At 32.8% G+C, this 19,275-nt stretch overlaps 5 protein-coding genes and 2 long non-coding RNA genes across 9 annotated transcripts; 4 read left to right on the top strand and 3 right to left on the bottom strand.

Moving 5' to 3' along the window:
* Window positions 1–76: 76 nt before the first annotated feature.
* Nop56 (Nop56 ribonucleoprotein) lies at window positions 77–2,492 on the bottom strand. Its single transcript, XM_065356573.1, has 9 exons — window positions 2,334–2,492; window positions 1,991–2,195; window positions 1,755–1,922; window positions 1,485–1,683; window positions 1,231–1,418; window positions 892–1,144; window positions 671–819; window positions 451–587; window positions 77–375 (listed from the first exon to the last, which is right to left on the bottom strand). Exons 1-9 carry the CDS (start codon window positions 2,334–2,336, stop codon window positions 139–141), a joined length of 1,539 nt encoding a protein of 512 aa, XP_065212645.1. The 5' UTR covers window positions 2,337–2,492; the 3' UTR covers window positions 77–138.
* Window positions 2,493–2,639: 147 nt separating this feature from the next.
* Window positions 2,640–4,713, top strand: Arl2 (ADP ribosylation factor-like 2). The gene is made up of 6 exons (XM_065356579.1): window positions 2,640–2,784; window positions 2,980–3,077; window positions 3,179–3,289; window positions 3,373–3,535; window positions 4,322–4,402; window positions 4,475–4,713. The coding sequence occupies exons 2-6, from the start codon at window positions 3,013–3,015 to the stop codon at window positions 4,607–4,609; spliced, it is 555 nt and encodes a 184-aa protein (XP_065212651.1). The 5' UTR covers window positions 2,640–2,784; window positions 2,980–3,012; the 3' UTR covers window positions 4,610–4,713.
* A 1,731-nt stretch (window positions 4,714–6,444) lies between these two features.
* Window positions 6,445–8,028, bottom strand: LOC135840183 (uncharacterized). The gene is made up of 5 exons (XM_065356578.1): window positions 7,721–8,028; window positions 7,482–7,598; window positions 7,179–7,353; window positions 6,962–7,084; window positions 6,445–6,828 (listed from the first exon to the last, which is right to left on the bottom strand). Exons 1-5 carry the CDS (start codon window positions 7,856–7,858, stop codon window positions 6,758–6,760), a joined length of 624 nt encoding a protein of 207 aa, XP_065212650.1. The 5' UTR covers window positions 7,859–8,028; the 3' UTR covers window positions 6,445–6,757.
* A 282-nt stretch (window positions 8,029–8,310) lies between these two features.
* On the top strand, window positions 8,311–8,974 carry LOC135840185 (uncharacterized). The gene is made up of 3 exons (XR_010557707.1): window positions 8,311–8,532; window positions 8,626–8,748; window positions 8,825–8,974. It is a non-coding gene; the product is annotated as an uncharacterized LOC135840185 (long non-coding RNA).
* A 404-nt stretch (window positions 8,975–9,378) lies between these two features.
* On the top strand, window positions 9,379–11,347 carry LOC135840182 (glutathione S-transferase 1-like). Its single transcript, XM_065356577.1, has 5 exons — window positions 9,379–9,874; window positions 9,947–10,008; window positions 10,089–10,230; window positions 10,523–10,690; window positions 10,789–11,347. Exons 1-5 carry the CDS (start codon window positions 9,740–9,742, stop codon window positions 10,927–10,929), a joined length of 648 nt encoding a protein of 215 aa, XP_065212649.1. The 5' UTR covers window positions 9,379–9,739; the 3' UTR covers window positions 10,930–11,347.
* Window positions 11,348–11,487: 140 nt separating this feature from the next.
* LOC135840186 (uncharacterized) lies at window positions 11,488–12,104 on the bottom strand. The gene is made up of 3 exons (XR_010557708.1): window positions 11,983–12,104; window positions 11,745–11,875; window positions 11,488–11,650 (listed from the first exon to the last, which is right to left on the bottom strand). It is a non-coding gene; the product is annotated as an uncharacterized LOC135840186 (long non-coding RNA).
* Window positions 12,105–12,874: 770 nt separating this feature from the next.
* LOC135840178 (glutamyl aminopeptidase-like) lies at window positions 12,875–19,154 on the top strand. Of its 3 annotated transcripts, XM_065356569.1 has the most exons (17): window positions 12,875–13,033; window positions 13,338–13,468; window positions 15,153–15,550; window positions 15,629–15,776; window positions 15,848–16,109; window positions 16,183–16,353; window positions 16,423–16,520; window positions 16,609–16,743; window positions 16,817–17,112; window positions 17,207–17,423; window positions 17,501–17,704; window positions 17,776–17,852; window positions 17,940–18,085; window positions 18,165–18,294; window positions 18,374–18,487; window positions 18,571–18,679; window positions 18,759–19,154. In XM_065356569.1, exons 2-17 carry the CDS (start codon window positions 13,361–13,363, stop codon window positions 18,906–18,908), a joined length of 2,763 nt encoding a protein of 920 aa, XP_065212641.1. In that variant the 5' UTR covers window positions 12,875–13,033; window positions 13,338–13,360; the 3' UTR covers window positions 18,909–19,154. The 3 variants fall into 3 exon arrangements, with proteins under 3 accessions (XP_065212641.1, XP_065212643.1, XP_065212642.1); XM_065356571.1 differs by lacking the exons at window positions 12,875–13,033; window positions 13,338–13,468 and adding an exon at window positions 14,234–14,377; XM_065356570.1 differs by lacking the exons at window positions 12,875–13,033; window positions 13,338–13,468 and adding an exon at window positions 14,539–14,939.
* The last annotated feature ends 121 nt before the right edge of the window (window positions 19,155–19,275 follow it).

Raw genomic sequence — 19,275 nt, 5'->3', positions numbered from 1 at the left:
AATCGAACTTTCTGTCGTTTCTCATCGAAACGAATTCTATCACGATTCTTGCAAAATTTAAAGAAACGCAGAGGAATATTAAAGAACATTATATTTAAAATTACAAACAATGATCGAATGGTAAAAAAAACACAAAAATTATTCATTTTTAGAATGTTTTTTCTTTTTCTTTTTCGGAATCGGCGCCTCTTCGACAATCTCCTCCGTATTCTCCACTTCTTCCACCGTTTCACTTTTGGGTCGTTTCTTTTTCTTTGATTTTGGCACCCCATTAGAGATATTCGAATTATCTGCTGCTTCTTCAACTTCTTCTTGAGCTATTTCCTTCTGCTTCTTCTTCTTTTTCTTTTTCTCGGACTTGAGCTTCAAATTTTTCTTCAAGAAAAAAATTGACAATATTGAGTAAAAGATGATAACAAACGGAAAAATGATCAATCGTAGATAACACACCTGATATTCAGAAAATTCTTCAAACGCTTCCTGCATTACATCGATATTCTTCGGTGGTAAATCGCCGGTTTCAAAAAATTTCAAACGATCTTCTACTTGTTGGCGTAATTTCTCGCCAAAAATATTAACATTGGTTTCTGCGAAATAAAAAGTGAACCCAAGTTGGAAAAACTTCTGATTTTATAACACGAATTTCAAAACGACTGAATACGAACTTTACCTGCAAAACAATCGAGTCGAGATGCTATTGAACATTTGTTTGCTAAAAACCTTGAAATTCGGCCTTTATTTTGGGTACTAGCACGTCCGATAAATGAAGAATTGAACAGAATACCATACTTCGGAGTGTTGGACCTGGTCTTCAATGCTCTGTACATTTCACACAATAATCGATTCAAAAATCTGCATGTTTTTCTAAATGAACCACCAAAGATTACTTACCGGAATAACGCTTTCTCCGCTCCTAATATCTGCACGGTTGAAGCAGGGTATTTCGCTAGATTTGTTAGCGAACCGGCGTGCGATATTAAACGTGCGCCTACTTGTTCTCCAAGTAGAGCAGTCAAATTTGGAGCTACCGAAGACATTCCATTTTTCAAATATTGAGAAATTGACGACCGACAATTTGCCAAGCCAATAACACGATGAGTAAACTTCAATATATTTTCCAAATCAATCGGTGAAATATCCATTCCTGTAAAAATAGAAAAATTGATTACTTTTAACATTCATATTAGGGGAAAGTTTGAAAACACTCAAACACATGAAATATTTTCATACCCATAGAACTTCTAGCAGCGTCTAAAATAGCTTTAGCCTTAGCTGAATCCATCACGATTTCTTCCAACTCGTCTAATTTTTCTTCAGATAGCTCCTTTCTATTTCCAATGTATTGTACCACTTTAGCATACAGGTAATTATCCGGAACAATTTGATACAATTCCGGGAAGTGATAAGAATACCATTCTCTACGGGAAAGATATGATCAATGCTCAACAAAAATACCACCATACTCGGAAGAACGAAAATAGTACCTCATTCTCATAGAAAATTTATTAATATCTTTATCGAATTGGTCGATCAATGCGATACTATGAATGATATTGTTATCGACTCGATGAACGTTGAATTTCACTTTCGCTCTAGAATAACTATGGCCAAGACCGAGCTGAGCTACTGCAGCAGTTTTAGCGGTAAGTCCTTTTACCAAGTTATGAAAATGGAAACGAATACCTATTCATATAGGAATAAAATCATAAATGAAACGGCTATTATAAAACAAGTATGCGTAAGTGAATACAAACCTCTAATTATTTCCGGGACAACACCAGTAAAAACACATTTTACTCCCAAAGATTCAGATATATTAGAAGCCAATTTAGAATCTGCTACACCCAAAGTACGTTCTGATTTTTTAGATCCTTTGAGAAATTTCATCTGCAGAAAAGAAGCCAAGCTTTCCGGAGCAATACCTGAATAACACAAATATATTACTGATACCAACACCTTTCGCTAACAACACAATAACAGTTTAACATACCTTCGGAGATACTGTTGATTGCTTCTAAGGCATCTACAGCGGTATTGAAAGGTATGAAAGCAGATAACTTCACTACTTTGTTAAATCGGCTGAGGTCGGTAACTGATTGTTCAACCTGGGGTAGAAAGGCCCCGATTTCTTCGAATTCGACAACATCGAACAGAGTGTATCCAACGGCATGTTCGAAGAGGATCGTCAACTGCGTCTGAAATAAAAAATATTGAAAAACATTCAATGAGCTTCGAAAACGAATATTTTGCTACCCAGCAGAAGTCTCACAGTAGAACAAAGTACAATAATAACGTAAGGTTTGAGAGTGAAGTATCGTATTGAGCACACTTACCATTTTGTTTTGGATGAATAAACTGGACAAGTCATGAACACAAAGTTAATTCATAATGGAGAAATTAACATGGAAATTGGAAAAATTGTAAAATTCACGAAAAATTTCACGACTCCATGTGGTTGATTTACAACACACACATACACAAGCATCAACAAAAACAGGCATTGTAAACGTTGCCAAATAAAATATTATACACCATTGCAAGGTTGCCAATTTTCTAAACTGAAACTCAGGAAATTCGTAATTACTAATTACCCGAATTACCATGATCTTTTAGAAAATATTACAGGTTATTGTTTTTTTGTTTTTTTTTTCTTATCAGTTATCATCAGTTTCGTTTCAAATCAAATTTTGAACTTTGAAGTTGTAGAAGTCGCTCCAAGTCCACTCTCTCACGGTTTTCTTGGATTTTCATTCGAGAAAAGCTCCGTACTTCGAATAATTTTACGTAAGTGAACTTTCTTTGGATGAATTATTTCAATTAACAATAATTCACCTAGAAATTAACGGTTGAATGTTAACATATGTGCATAGTTACCGAATGCTTATCGAAGAAAACATTCGAGTTTCGTTCTAAAGACAAACGAACAAACGCTAGTATGTTGAATAATCAATTTTTAATCATTTTTTTATCTATTTGCAGCTAACACTTGAGAGACTTCGAAACAAGTGAAACATGGGTTTACTAACTGTCCTTAAAAAAATGAAGAAAAAAGAAAAGGAGATGAGATTACTTCTGCTGTATCCTTTTAATCGTTAATATTGAGAATGCTACGCAAGTTTTTGTCACTTTTTTTCTGTATTACTTGTTTACATGATACTGTTCCTTATAGTGTCTCTAGAGGACTGGATAATGCTGGAAAAACTACAATATTGAAGCGTTTTAACGGAGAAGACATCCATTCAATATCTCCCACTCTTGGTTTCAACATTAAAACGCTAGATCATGATAAGTAAGAAAACATTAATTTGTTCAAGTTGAAACATCATCTACGTTATTTCTATATATATATTTTTTTTCGTATGTGAATTGAAGTTTTAAGCTGAATATTTGGGATGTTGGCGGTCAAAAATCATTAAGATCATACTGGAAAAATTATTTCGAATGCACCGATGGTGTTATATGGGTTGTTGATAGCGCTGATAAGAGGCGATTAGAAGATTGCGCAGAAGAATTACATTCCTTGTTACAAGAAGAGGTAGATAACTTACTTTACTTTAAAGTATGAATTTTATATGGTTTTCTTCTTTTTTTTCTGAATGTATTTGGATTGCTATAAGAAAATTGATCCCTACAAGTATTTTCTTCAGCTCAAAATGATTAAGTTTACGTTGATTTATGAAATCGGCAGTGTAAAATCGAATAAAACTCCCATCACCGACATTGCTAAATAAGAATAATCCGCTTATCAACATCAGTAAAAAAAATCGGCCATTGCGATCAACGAATCCTGAATCACCCATGACCCTTCTTAACCAATAAAGCATCTCCCGGAAGGATAACTTCGGATTTATTGCGTTTTTCTATATCGAAAGCGAAGACTCTCAGGAGTTGATTGAAAATCCCATTTCTCTAAATAATCCGGTTCCGTAGAAGCGATAAAAGGTTTTCAGATTTGCGTGTACTGACCATGACTACTAATAAAAATGAAATTGGGATTTGCGGGTGAAATTCGAGTTGCTTTTATTTAAAATGAAACGAAGCGTTCTCTAAATGGAAAGTTGAAATACAATTTGAGGGTGTACTCGTTGCGAAGAAAACCAACCGAAGTAGAAAAAGATCAACGCGTTTTAGCAAAAATAAAAAGGCTAGATACCTAGTTCTAATATGACATAAGAATTCAGACATGTTTCGTCCGAGATCTTTAATGGATCATGGTACAAATTACGGCGAGCCACTTTTCAAAAGTCATCAAATTCACAAATTCCGCGAAAATTGATCTCCATCATTCTGTTAAAAAGTATGTAATTCCTTTTTTTTTCAGCAACTCGCGGGAGCCACTTTATTGGTGTTCGCTAATAAACAAGATTTACCTGGAGCTCTATCTCCAGAAGAAATTAAACAAGTGAGAATTTTTACTCGTAATGTTCCAAATTCCAACTATCGATGCTCACTGTATAAAAATGAATTTTCACAGGTATTAGATTTAGACAATATTAAAACGCATCACTGGCGTATTATTAAATGCAGTGCCATCACGGGTGAAAATTTATTGACAGGAATCGATTGGCTTATTAAAGATATCGGAGCACGAATTTTTACCATGGATTAATTAAGGTTTAATTTATTAACACTTACCGTTTGTAAAATTTGCAGTATTTTTTCATGTTTTTTATATTGTAATTTTTTTGATAATAAATTTAATGTTGAACTAATTATTATTGACTTTTTCTGTTTAAATAACTTTATATTACTTCTTTTTTTATCCTAAATTTTATTTTTAATGAGAATTTACAGAAATCATTACCTTATTTTATTTTTAATGATCAACTAATTAAATTAACTTGACTTCTCGTAAGTTTTAGCCAACGTTTCCAAGATTGGTTTGATGTATTCAATTGACCTGGAAAAAGGTACATGACTATAAATAACGAGTTCAATTTATCGCAGTATAGTAATAGGAAAAGCGGTTACCTTTTTTGGTAGTTGTTATAAGGAGCTGAAAGCACATACGGAGCTGCCCACTCAGCATATGAATTTTGTGCAGGATTTTGTACATTGCCTGCCGCTGAATACGCTGTTGCTGATTCACCACAATTGCCCAACACTGAACAGACTTTGTATCCGAAAAGAGGCGCAAAAAGCAGGGTCAGTCCTCCTACCAACACAAAACTAAATGCTGCTGCTCCTACAAAGACCAAAGCTTGTCCAAAACTGGTTTTCCAAGTTAAATCGGCTGAAAAAAATCAAAAATCATGCGTAATTTTCAATTTTTAATATATCTTCGGTCTAACATTTGATTATTTATAATTTTTGCTTACTCGGAAAAAGTGAAGATTGCACAGCAGTGGAGTATGTCTGTTTTTCAGCAGGTGTTGTTGAATTCACTGACTTTTCAGCAGGATTGATGTTATTTGCATCACTTCCTGCGTCAACCTTGGCATAGCACAAAGTAATGCAAAAGGCAAAAAACAATACTAATTTGTAGCTTCCCATTTTTACCTGCGAAAAAGATGCATAACGGCATAATTACTTCAAACATGAAAAATTATATCGAGACCGAATCAGAAAATTGAATTGATTCAAATTATTGAGACGACTATAAACGCTACGCCTGTAGAAATGTTACCTGGGTTCTCTTCTCTACCCGAATATTTATTAAAAATTGAAAGAAGTTTTTTAAGATATACGCGTAGGCTGGTTTGTATGTACCTATCCTTTTCAAATAATTTCAATTTCAATTTTTAAACTTGGACAAAGAATTAAATTTATAAAATAAAATCGAAGTACAAAGGTAGCATTTACTAAGGTATTTTTGAACAATTTTATTCATTAGGCTCCAATTTATAAAATTTTTAACCACGTGCGAAATTTTCCTTGTCATTTCTCAAAATCTTACTCGTACTGAATTCAGAAAGAACGAGAAAATTAAATAGTTGAACGGAGAAAAATTGCATCTTCTTCATTTACCATTGGTAACTTATTATTTTCCCAAAACCATTTATGTATAAGAAGAAAGTTTCCTCGAGCGAAATGAAACGATAGATTACATGGTATTTTTTAAATGAAAAAACGCAACTTACCTATTTGGTACGTATGAGCAAATCAACAAGCATAGAACTTTTAACAAAGCGTACGATCTCGCGACTAACGAGTTAGAAATAGTACTGAGGAAATCGAAAGAAATCCTTTTCTTAAATTAAAAATAAAACCTTTCGAACTGCACCACCACACATCCGAACCATCTGTAAATATTTTACTCAGGTAAAAAGATTTGCTGTAGATTAAAGACACATTTGATACGTAACGGTACTGTATGACCTTGAATGCAGGGTTAATTCACATTCTTTGTTTCCAAACTCTATCACACACCCCTTTTTATCCTTTTTATTTAGCATAGAAAATATACAAATATTTCCAGCAAAAAAGATTTAAAAAAAGATGAAATTAAGAACATAAAATGTATTGTATTAATTTAAAATAGATCATGTTTTTCGTAAAATCAACAAATAGGTAACAACAAGAACATTCATTTTCCATCAAAAGATTCCAATGTAAGAGGTATAGTATCGTACATTAATTTAAAAAACAACCTTTTTCGCTATTTCAAGTTACCTGGTTTGATTTTTTATCCACATTAAATTAGAGGTTACAATACTTCAAATTAGAAGAAAGAGATAAAACACAAAGACGATCCCTATCGTTGTCTATTTGTGGCATCAATATTTCAAAATTCTTCGGCGAAGACCATTACACAGGATCAACTTGATATAATATCCTGTTTTATACTTTTCTTCTTCTTCTTTTTCAAGGGGATGAATTCATTAGCGTCTGCGAATGAAACGATATCATATACTTGGTTGTAAACCAACGTTCTCAAACAAAGGCTACTGACTATCACTAAATGCAGAAAACCACTTTGAAATGGATTCATTATTCGTTATTAATACGAAGACGAGCTAACCTGCTGTTTTGATGTCGACAATATTCATAGAAGAATTTGTTAAAGTTTCGTTTAAACTTTTATCATTGTTGTTGGCTTGAAAATCTTCTTGTAAGATAATTCTACCCATTATTGGATGTAAAGCTAGAATTCAAATATGTTAGTGACATAAAAACATAATTCCAATCAAAGAACGTATAAGTGATATATTATAGATAATAATTAATACCCTACTCACACATATGAAAAGACTGCGTTTCTCTTTCAGGTAACACGAGGTTCATTTTTTCATCCGTAGATTTAATTGTGTGGACATTGTAACGTCTCTCTTTCTTACGAGCTTTCAATGTTGTATGACTAACAGTACCGTCATCTAATTTGAAGTCGGCGGCTTTGAATGCTTCTACATTCATCTGTATAAAACAAAAACGAAATGTTACGCTCATGAACGCCGTTAAATGAGTATACCTAGCATTTGCCGGCCGGCGGCTGGCACACACGAGCTCCACTCTTACTTTAGAATGCACTTGAGCAAAGTTACCTCTGTTGGAGCTTGTACTATCCAAATTTCGTCATCCTCAGTGAGTTCATTAGAATACAGAATTGGATTTAAAGAAGACCGAACAACTTCACCGAAGTCGTATTTCACACCTTTCACCTGCGTAAAAACAAATTTCCGGCGTGAAAATTTCAACCCATATGTGAACATGACAAGAGATTTGTGAATACTTCCAACAATTATAAAATATTACCACAATAAAAATAAAACTAATATATTACTTTGGATAAAATATCCTTCAATGTCTCCGGTTTTGCAGCTCCGCTCACAGATTTTTCCTCTGTTATTTCAATTCCTTTATAATCTTCTTCATCATCTTCTTCCGATGATGATATTGAATGGAATTTGAGGGCGCTCATAATTTAATTAAAATTAATGTTCATACATCAACGAGACAATTGAACCTTTTTAGAAAAGAAAATCACTGTAGCAATTTCAAATTTGCATTTGCAATATTCGACTTTTTTGAGTTTTTCTGTTTTCAAAATAACTGATAAGAATGAAAATGAAAAACACGTGTTATTGAAATTTTACAGTGATGCAAATTTTATCCTTCAAAATTACGTCAAATTTTGGGGGAAAATCAGCAAGATTTATCTCGAAAGACGGTCACTTTCAAGTATCTTTCAAGTTTTCAATTGTAATGAAAATTGGTTCATTTCCCATATTATATATTAAGCTAACGATTTCCATGAAAAAATGCAGCTTTATTTCAAAATTTAACAATCAATTTGAAATGTAAACACGAGCCCGTAAAATGTACTTTCAACACTGAATTTCCCCCTCCGCTACACCGCTTCACTCGTCAAAATACCACAATTTCTTAATTCTTATCATCAAAAATGTTCAATTAATTGATTCATTTCAAATCTCCGAAGCAATTTTTATGATTTTGTTTTTCAAAAACAGTTTGTGAATAAAAAAATTGATTTGTTCTAGATCGTGGAACTTTTGATAGTAAAAATTTCCAACATCTTCGCCGGAAATGCTTTGCAATGGCAAAAAATTGTGATCAAACTTCCAAGTGTTCAATGTACGGTTCAACATGTTACTATAATTGTTTTCACAAGTAATTGCTTTTATTTTATTAATAATTGAATTGATTGTAATTATTTTTCATTTTTAGTAATTTCAAGTACACTGCTGAATCTGAAAGCAGAGCTACAGTTCTTTATAATTCACTGAGAGTTGATTCAGAACCAGGGAACGTAATTCGAAAATTGAGCGTTAACGGAAATGTTTTATCAATGTACGTACTGAAATTATTTCATCTGCATTATTTGTTTTTGAATTTTTGTGAAACGATTTTTTTATTTTATTTTCAGAGATCTCGAATCAGCAAACGTCAGCAATTTGCGAGCTAGTGTTAATGGAATTTTGGAAAACATTAAAACTCTCACCGATGTCATTGCTGCGTTTGAAATCACTAAGGAGTATAGTTACGATTATTTGTGATACAATATTATAATTATGACGCAAAGTTTACCGACCCCAACTCCGAGTCGAGCTAATTATGGGTTCGCGTTATATTTGGCATCTAATTCTGCGTTGGGCTTATATTTAATTTGGACGTTGCTTCCTGATGCTGTTCTGGAATATATTGGATTTACGTTTTTACCTCAGAAGTATTGGTCTGTAGCAGTACCAATTCATGCGTGTACAACTTTAGCTCTAGTCGCATTTATTTTTTATCCTGCTTTGAATTTAACCCTTGTGTCTAAATCAAATGATATGAGTATAATGACTGACTCGTATGCGAGATACAATAGAGGTGAAACACATCCCGATGGCATTCCTCCTATCAGTGATATACCGTTGAATGAAGTATGTCAAGCATTGTATTTGTCAGAAAGTAAAAAATTTGCTTGAGCATCTTATTACTATGTCGTCAGTAAAACGATAATTTTTTTAAATTTTTTATGTAATTTTTATCGTTTATCAAAGTGTAATAGTATCGATAATTTATAACTATTGATTATCATATCGTGATGTATTTTTGAAAAGAAAAAAAATCATAAAAAGTAATCTGATAATGTCGCAAAAATATATTATTTCTTTTTTTACTCGCCGAAACTATCGATACATTCATTCGGTTCGGTACTAGTAGATGAAACTATTGCTCTGTTATTCTACGGTGTGTCGAATATAATTTATTTCTATCCAAAAGTACACTATTCTTTTGTGTATTTGTAATATTGTAAATTGTGTGAAGTATCATATCGATAAACAAAAATCTGAAAATGAAACTTTATTACACTGAAGCTAGTCCGCCATGCAGAACTATTATTCTATTAGCGAATTTATTAAATATCAAGTTGGAGTTGATACTCACGAGTCCAAAAAAAGGAGAGACCGTCACTGCTTCTTTCCTCCAAGTAAGAAATAAGAATAATTTTGTAGCACTTACATTGTCGATTTTCATCGTGCAAATTAAAAATTTTCGTCAGATGAATCCTCAACATGTTGTACCTACTCTGATTGATGACGATGGTTATATTCTTTGGGAAAGGTAAAATTCAAATAAGGTCAAAACTGAATAGTGAATAGGTACTTAATACTTCAATAATTGTGTCTATTGTTCACTTATAGTCGTGTGATAGCGAAATATCTTGTTGAGAAGTACGCCAAAAGTGATGATTTATATCCTTCCACTTTATACACGAGATTGGAGATCGACAAAATATTGGATTTTGACTTGGGGACAATTTTTCGTAGATCAAGCGAACATTTTGTAAGTATAGGTATACCGAAAGGCTACAACAGTAATACATAATGTGCTTACTGTGCATACCATTACCTTACCACCAACGCGTGCTTATTATTCTACGACGATACACATTTAATTAGGTAAACCAACTTTACATATTACAGTACCTACATTTTGTTTTCACCATATTGTGATTATTATGTATTGTGTCAAAAAATTAAAATTATCCGTATAGTTAGGCAGTTGAGTAAGGACATAGTACACTAAACTGCGTTATTTTATTAGTCTAATATATATTCCTTATTTTCATGATCAGATAGCCGTTTTATTTACGGGTAAATATGACCCGGCCAGAAAACCAAAACTTGACGATGCTTTGAATGTACTGAATGAAATTTTGATGCGTAATAATTCCAATTTTGTGGTTGGAAAAAAACTCACTATCGCTGATATATCTCTGATTGCAACAGTCAGTAGTTTAGAGGTAAAGATGACATGCTTGTACAAGTTACAAGCATTCTAAATGTCGGATACAAAACCCATTCATTACCTTACATTTATTAACGCTGAATATTGTTCCAGGTCACGGGCTATGATTTTTCAAAATTCCCAAACATTATTTCATGGTTATCGAATATCAAAAATGCAATACCAGACTATGAAACGATTGGCATGAAAGGAGAATTAGCTTTCAAAGATATGGTGGATGCTTGTTTGAAATAAAAAAGTAGATATAAGTATACGTACCTACCAATTAATTTTCAGTACCTACACCTACCTAGGTTCTCTACTCATGGAGACGGATCAAAATAAACAAATTATTAAAATAGAATTTTTAATTACTTAATCATATCTTACCAACCTACGTCTATGTATCATTACATGTATAAGTAGGTAACAAAAAGTACGTCTTCACTCATCTCAAAATAAAATAGTTGCGATGCGAAAGTGTTCATCAGAACAATTATTATATCGAATACCTACCTAATAGATAGCCTAGGTACTTATAATTGTTGTGAAGGTAAATTCTATGAAATCATTCATGCTCCAGTGCTTTCAAGAGCAGTTACAGGCAAATATTTTTTTCAAAAATGTCACCTTTTATGCAATTTAATCAATAATAAAGAATGATTTGCAACTAGGTATCTGTCTATTTTCACTTGATTAGGCTTCTGCTCAAATTGATTCGTATGCACACGACGACTGAATCACCAGATAAAACATTTTATTTAGTTCCATTATACCTATACTTACGTACTTACAATAGTTCAATAATTTTTTATCCTTGCATTGACAGTGCATTTATCTAATGTAGTGTAGGGTAGTGTGGTATAGTTACTCAAGCCATACGTGAATTACCTGCGCTAATCTATTCTATACCGTGGTCGGAAAAAGATCGCTAATAAATAACTCGTAGGTACAGGTAGATTTGCAGCTTATCGCTCTAATAGAAAAAAAGGAAACATTTAGACAAAACATTCCTGTAGATAGTTACACAATTTACAACAGGTGAAAGCTAAAATTAATGCAGTACCTACCTTACTTGAAATCAATGAATATTGAGATTGACTTAGGTACCGTATAAACTGCTTAAACTGTTTAATTTTTCATATTAATCTCTTTCAGTAGATTAGGTAGATATCTAAGTGTAGCATACGTAGATGTCAATCTGGAAGTAAGGTAAAGAAAGGTACTAAGTACTGAGATGAGTACATAATTATATATGTACAGTACGAGTTATAGCTACATCTGCGGTGAAAATACAAATTAATGTACCTGGCTAGGTTGCTATTTTTATTCTTTTTTAAACAGTTATATGTACCTAAATGACGGAAAAACTATCATCCATGAATTCACGTATACTTACCTATATACTCGTATTATAAGGTTACAGTGATATTGTGATTCTTTAATATTTATAATTCAATAAATATGCGTTTCAAAATTGAATATGAAATAGACAGATCCTATGTTCAGATTAGGTACACATAATTAACCTTTACATTGGTTTGATACCATACCTACCTACTTATACGTAGGTATAGGTATCAAAAATGAAATACCTACCTACATATGAGAAATAAGGAGCAAAAAATTCTGCAGGTGTACCTAGGTAGGATATGAAAAGGTTGAAAATTAGTCCAGTGATCAAGTTCACTGATTTTAAAATCTCTCAATCTTAATATTCTTTTATTTTATACGATAACCTATTTTTGAGATAACTAGATGATCGGCAAGTTATTTGAAATATTTCATAAGGCAGTACGTGATGAAATAAAAATGTATTTCTTCTCTCTTGCTGAAGGACGTTTTCTTTTTTTAATTTCTGTCTATGTTATTCGTAAATAAATCTTCAATTAAGTATCCATACAAATTTGTTACCACCACTACTTTTACTAGCGAAGATACTGCTATTCGTTTTCAACACCAAGTGTATAAGAAACACTAAATCATGCGACAATAGGTCGTTGGATTTTTTTCAATTTCAATTAAATTACGCGGTAGAAAATGCTCACAATTAGTTGAATTTTACACTGAATTTTGATTCATATAGTCATTCAAAAGAGCTCCCTAAATAAATATAGGCAGAAGTTGTTATTGGTGTTTTTTTTTTTAATTTCCAATTTCAATATTCATTTGCTTTCTTATGAATTTGTCAATTAAAAAGTATGTAAGATAACTAATCTTAAATCTAAATGCTTTGACGCGAAAAAATTGATTTATCTTGCGTGAATAATACATTTGAAATTCGAATTATCATTTTTTTTTTTTACATTGAATAAACGTACTACGAATGTGTTTATAAGGTGATTAGGTATAGAAAAAGGTATGTACTTATGTATGTTTAAATCCATATTATAAGGATACAATTTGAAAAACTTTATGCTTTTCAGAAAATTTCAATACTTTGATTTATATATGCTTGTTCGTGGAGTAGGTAGTTGAAAAATTTACTATTTTCTAAAAAAAAAATAATAATAATAATAAGTAGGTAGAGATATGTACTCTAACCAAAAAGTAATAAGGAAAGTTAATTAAAAAAGAACTAAACTATCTTCAAGTAGTAGCTTTACATTTTACAAAGTGAATGAAATACCAATTAAAACTTCACTATTTTTGCATTCTTATAGTTGGAAGAAGACACGAATTAATAATGGCTTGTAGCAATATCATTTGCAAGTTAGCAACATTTTCAGGAGTTTTAATCGTAGCTTTATTTGCAATGACATTCTGGATGAAATCATCCAAAAGTGAGAAATTGGTAAGTAAATTTTTGTTTCAAATTTTTTGAGGTAATTATATTTTAGTATTAATTAAAAAAAAATTACCTAATCAAACGTAAAACTTGAAATTTGTCGCTACTTTGGCAATTCATGAAAGTTGGTAAAATTTATTAGTAATAGGTAAATAACCTATAGAGAGATCACGATCAGACGATCAGAGAAAAGACATCAAATTTTCAAGGCTTTTATTTTGATTGATTTGGGTAATTATTCAAAGTCGAAGATTCCTTTTTGCGCCTTGGGGCTTGCAGTAGATGAAGTCTGATTTTTGAATTACACTGGACTCATGGACTGACTACTTATCTTTTTGTTTTTACTTATGGTTATGCAGCTTCATAGTGTACTCCTACTCTTATGGCCATGCCATGAGGAAATTCAAAATTGGAATTGGCACTTAAAAATACGAAAAAGAAATGAGATTAATTAAGTTATGGTTAGGCATCGCATAGTGAAAAACTGAAATTTGAACGCAATAAATGATGATATTGATCATTAGTGATATAGTAATGAAAACACCTGACTAGAAAAATTGAGAATTGAATAGACAATTTCAAAATTTAATACGAAGAAAAAAACGCATTGCAATTATTTTAAACGTTTAATTTCTTTTTTTCGGTGTCTTCTTTGTTCTTTGCCATATTTCCCGATTTCCGCGAAGTTTGCTTACATTGTTCTAAATATTCATCTCGAAAGTCCAAAGAAAAAATTGTTTCACTTACGCCGCAGTTACGTACATTGACGTACGTACATCTACATACGCAACTATTTACGTAAAATTGGTTTGTTTGTTATTACTTGAGTGTTTTTGGGGTGATTGATTTGCATAATATTGATAATATTGCTGAAGTAATATTTAAAAATAATCTGCACACCTTTTGGAATTCATGGTGAGTGTATGTGTATTGTGCATCCAATAATTATAAACTTTCGTTTTTCTTTATTACATCAGAAAAACGTCGTAAAATGGGCAATACGTGCGCCTGCGTGTAGGTCGTGTATTCATATTGGAATCGACAAAAACAAGCGAAGCTCGAGTGATAAGAGAATACCTGACTGAATTGAAAGTGTTTGGTGGTTTGGATTTTCCCTGTTCTCTTTTGTTTGAGATTGAAGTAAGCTTCGAAAGGGAATGTGTGTGTGGTTTTCTTGCAACGGATTAGAAATTTTCCATAATCAGGATGTTGTTGGTGAATAATTCGATAATACTGCCTCGAGATGAGACTTGAAAAGTTTGCGATTACGGACAATAGAAGCTAGCTGCGAGCGTTTGAACGTAATCTTTTGAGTATCTTCTCATCGTGTCTAGTCCAGTATGATTTCAGTATTCGTAGTTTTTAGTCATCGTTGTGTAGACCTTTATGTTGAAACGTTTTCGAGTTTCATTTCTGTGATTGGCGTCGTACAGTTGAATTAGTGAAACGTGTATTAAGATTTGATGAAATGGGCCAGGTATGATGATTTTTTTGAATAATGAGCAATAATGTAATATTTTCGAAATATTAATCGGTGTTATTAGTTGTTCAATCGAAATTTGAGAACGGTGTAATTTACGTCTCCGTTTAATCCAGAACAAAATTCAACTTTTTGGCTAAATCTCGTCCAGCTTATAGGTTGTTATAAATACTTCGGATTTTATTTATTTAAATATGGTTATTTTTCCAGGAGGTAGTACCCAATAAACCGTGGGATAAACCACGCTTGTCTCGTGAAATACAGCCGATTCTTTATAGCTTGTTTCTCCATCCAAATTTGCGTGCCGGTACATTCAAAGGAAGAGTTACAATCAGTGTTAACGTGAATTCTACTCAAGACCATATTTCTGTTCATATCAAAGGATTAAACGTTACGAAAACTCGAATTACAGTCGACAATGAAACTCCTACTGAAGTTAAAATCAAAGCTACTTTCGAACATGAGCAAAATGAGTTTTGGGTTATTGTTCCCGAAGAAGACATCGAACCGGGCGATTACAAATTACATTTGGAATTCGAAGGAAAACTTACCGGTAAAATCGTCGGTTTCTATCAAAGTGTGTACAGAACAGCGAACAACGAAGAAAGGTATGTATATTTTAGTAAAATCTAATTCCTTATGGAAATGATCATTTTTTTTAAAAATATTTCTCCATTGCTTCACAGGCGTATCGCTACCACAAAATTCGAACCTACGTTCGCTCGTCAAGCTTACCCGTGTTTCGATGAGCCCAACTTCAAAGCGAAATATGACATTGAACTAGTCAAACCATCAGGAAGCGAGTACATAGCTTTGTCCAACATGAACCAAATTGTAAGAGAAATTTGCGTCATTTTTCTAATATTTAGTCAAGTTATTCGATTCCAAGAGATTTATTGTTTTAGAGTGAACAACCGAATACACCAGAAATTGGTTCAACCACGGTTAAATTTCGTACAAGCTTACCCATGTCTTCGTATTTAGCATGTTTTATCATTTGCGACTTCGATCATTTGGAACCAGTTTATACTAACGGCGGTGTTCCGATTACTTTATACGCCCGAAGAGATCATGTCAACGAAGTGCAACATGCCAAAACGGTCGCCGAAACTGTTGCTAATTTTTACGTCGATTATTTCAAGATTGATTATCCGCTCCCCAAACTTGGTAAATTCATTGCTCTTCGTTAATTTATTCTACGTTTATTTGATTAATTTATTAACAAATATTTCATTTTCAGATCTCATAGCTATTCCTGATTTTGTCTCTGGAGCCATGGAGAACTGGGGCTTGATCACATTTCGTGAAACTAGGTTACTATGTCCCAACGACAGTGCTTCTGTTGCCAATCAGTTAGCAGTATCATTAACTGTTTCTCACGAAATCGCTCACATGTGGTTTGGCGATCTTGGTAAGTTTTATTCTCGCTTAATTTCATTTTCAAATTCCTGCAAAACATTCAATTAAATTTTATCGATAGTTACCATGAAATGGTGGAATGATCTGTGGCTCAATGAAGGATTTGCCACTTTTGCCGAGTATAAAGCTGCTGCTCAAGTTCATCCTAGTTGGGAATTAGTAAGACTTGACTTGTGATTTATGATTCGTAGCCTAAATCAATTACTTTTCCTGTTCGCTAAGTTAATGAAATCAATATTTTTACTAGGACAACATATTTGTGGCGCAAGAATTGTATCCAGTTCTGAAATTAGATGCTACGCTCAATTCACATCCGATTATACAACCTGTTTCTCATCCTGACCAAATTACCGAAATATTCGACGGCATTTCGTACAACAAAGTAGGATAAAAACCATGTTCCAATTGTTCTTGAGCCATTACTTCTATTTTTATTTATGATTTGTTTCTATTAGGGTGCTTCAGTTATACGTATGTTGGAATCAACCATTGGTGAAGAAAATTTCCGCAAGGGACTTACAGCTTATATGGATGAGTTTAAATATACTAATGCCGAAACTAAAGACTTGTGGAATCATTTGGAAAAGTTCTCTGGTGATATTAAAGTATCTAATTTTATGGACACGTGGACCAAACAAATGGGTTTTCCTCTGGTAACCGTAAATTTAAAAGATGATTCCGTTACTTTCTCTCAAAAACGATATCTTATCGATGCTTCAGCTAGTTACAACGTCACCGAAAGCCCTTACAAGTATGTCCCGTTCCTTCAACGTAGTAATTATTCGTTCCTTCAATTAGCTAAATTTTTAATATTTCATTTATATCGGTTTTCTGTCAAATTTTAGCTATCGATGGGAAATACCTATAACATTTGTAACTTCAGCTTCGCCTAAAACAATACACACTGTATGGATGAAAAAGACTGATGATGAAGTGGTGCATAAATTACCGGAGAAGGTAAACTGGGTGAAAGTGAATTATCACAATATTGGTTATTACATGGTCAATTATGAATCGAATGTTTGGGAAAAATTACGAACAGTACTCGAATCCAATATTGGCGTAAGTTTTCTTTTTCAACTTTTTGTTCGTTTTCGTTTGTTGTCCGCTCGATATTATGCGTGAATTTCACTTTGTAGATTTTGGATCCGGCCGATCGTGCTAGTCTTCTGAATGACGCTTTCAGTTTAGCTGAATCGGGAATGATTCCATATGAAGATGCTCTTTCGTTCACGAGGTATTTACCGATAGAAACGCATTTCACTCCTTGGTCGGTCGCTCATTCGTTATTTCTGAATTTACACAAGAGGTTATACGGCACCGACGTCCACTCGCTGTTTACGGTATAGACTTTTTCATAAAACATTATCGACTTTAATCCAACAAAATAATCGATGAAATATTTTTTTCGCAGAAATATATCAATTCTTTGATTGACGGCTTGAAAACAATGGATTGGGATATTGGAAATCGAATGGATTATCTACTGAGGTACCTATTTAAAGCAATTAGCTCTACTATGTACGTAATCAATTCTGTTCATGGAGTGTTCCTAATTTTTCATTTGGTGAATTACAGGACTTATCAATACCAGATTCTTCATCTAGGTTGCATGGCTGGTAACGCAACTTGTTTGCATCAAGCAAGAACATTATTTCAACAGTGGCTCTTAGTTCCTGCCATGAAGTTAAATCCTGAACTGGGACAACTTATAATGTATTACGGTAAGATTCTGCAATATCAATTCGTATAATATCGTGAACGATATAAATTCGCTAATGATGATTTCTGCTACTCTATCAGGTATTGAACAATCTACCTCTGAAGAATGGAATCAGTTATATGAGTTGTTTTTGCGAGAGAGAAATCCTCAAGATAAACTTCGAATAATGAGAGCGTTGGGTGGTACCAGACAAACTCAAACTATATCTAGGTATAGTGTAGTAGAATCGATGTTCATTCTCTTTACGCATTCTGTGACTTTTTTTTTTACAATAATATTGCATTCTTAGATACTTACAACTGGGAAAAAATGAAAGTGTTGTTCGATCTCAAGATTTCCTTACATTAATTTCGTCAACTGCCCAAAACCCAACAGCCTCGCCCATAGTATGGGATTTTGTCAGGTAAATTGATCAGTAAAGATTTTTTAAAATGCAAATTTTCTTATTTGTCATGTCGTTGAACTTTTCGATGGTATATTTCGTAGAAACGAATGGGAATATTTAGTCGACCGATACACGATCAATGATCGATATCTTGGAAATATGGTGGCAGCCGTTACCAGTCACTTTGCTACGGAAACTAGACTTCAGCAGGTTTGTTGAGCATCTGTAGAAAAGAATGATTAGTTGACAGGATTTTGATTCGTGGTTTAATTGTTATGTGAATTTGCAGATGAACGAATTTTTCGCGAAGTATCCAGAAGCTGGAGCAGGTTCTGCAGCGAGGAAACGAGCTTTAGAAAGAGTAAAAAATAACATAAAATGGCGACAGACTAATGTTGCTAAACTGAGAAAATGGTTCGATGCTCATGTTGAAAAGTAACAATGTGATATGTGATATTATGTAAAATTGTCAGTGTACCCCTTTTTTTACGAAAAAAAATCTGTGATTTTATTATTCTTTTAAATATTTGATCGTTTGGGAATTTGCAATGATATTACTTTTTGTTTATGTATTCCTATAGTGCGTTTTTTTTGATATTTTTAATTTCGTGTATTATGAAATATTGCATCTAATTGATTTTTTTAAATTTGAATTATTTTATTATGAGTAAATGTTCCATTAAAATTGGTTTTCATTATTTCCATGATTTTCAAAAATGTAAAATGAGTTCTAAAGGTGATGTTTTGAGAATGTTGACTGTCGAGAATACGCTTATGTTTATCGGTATAGTAAATCTTTATAAGCG

The sequence above is a fragment of the Planococcus citri genome, chromosome 3 (assembly GCF_950023065.1).
Source record: "Planococcus citri chromosome 3, ihPlaCitr1.1, whole genome shotgun sequence".
NCBI lineage: Eukaryota > Metazoa > Arthropoda > Insecta > Hemiptera > Pseudococcidae > Planococcus > Planococcus citri.
The sequence above is the reverse complement of the archived record's forward strand: the minus strand, read 5'-3'. Positions and strand labels throughout refer to the sequence as shown.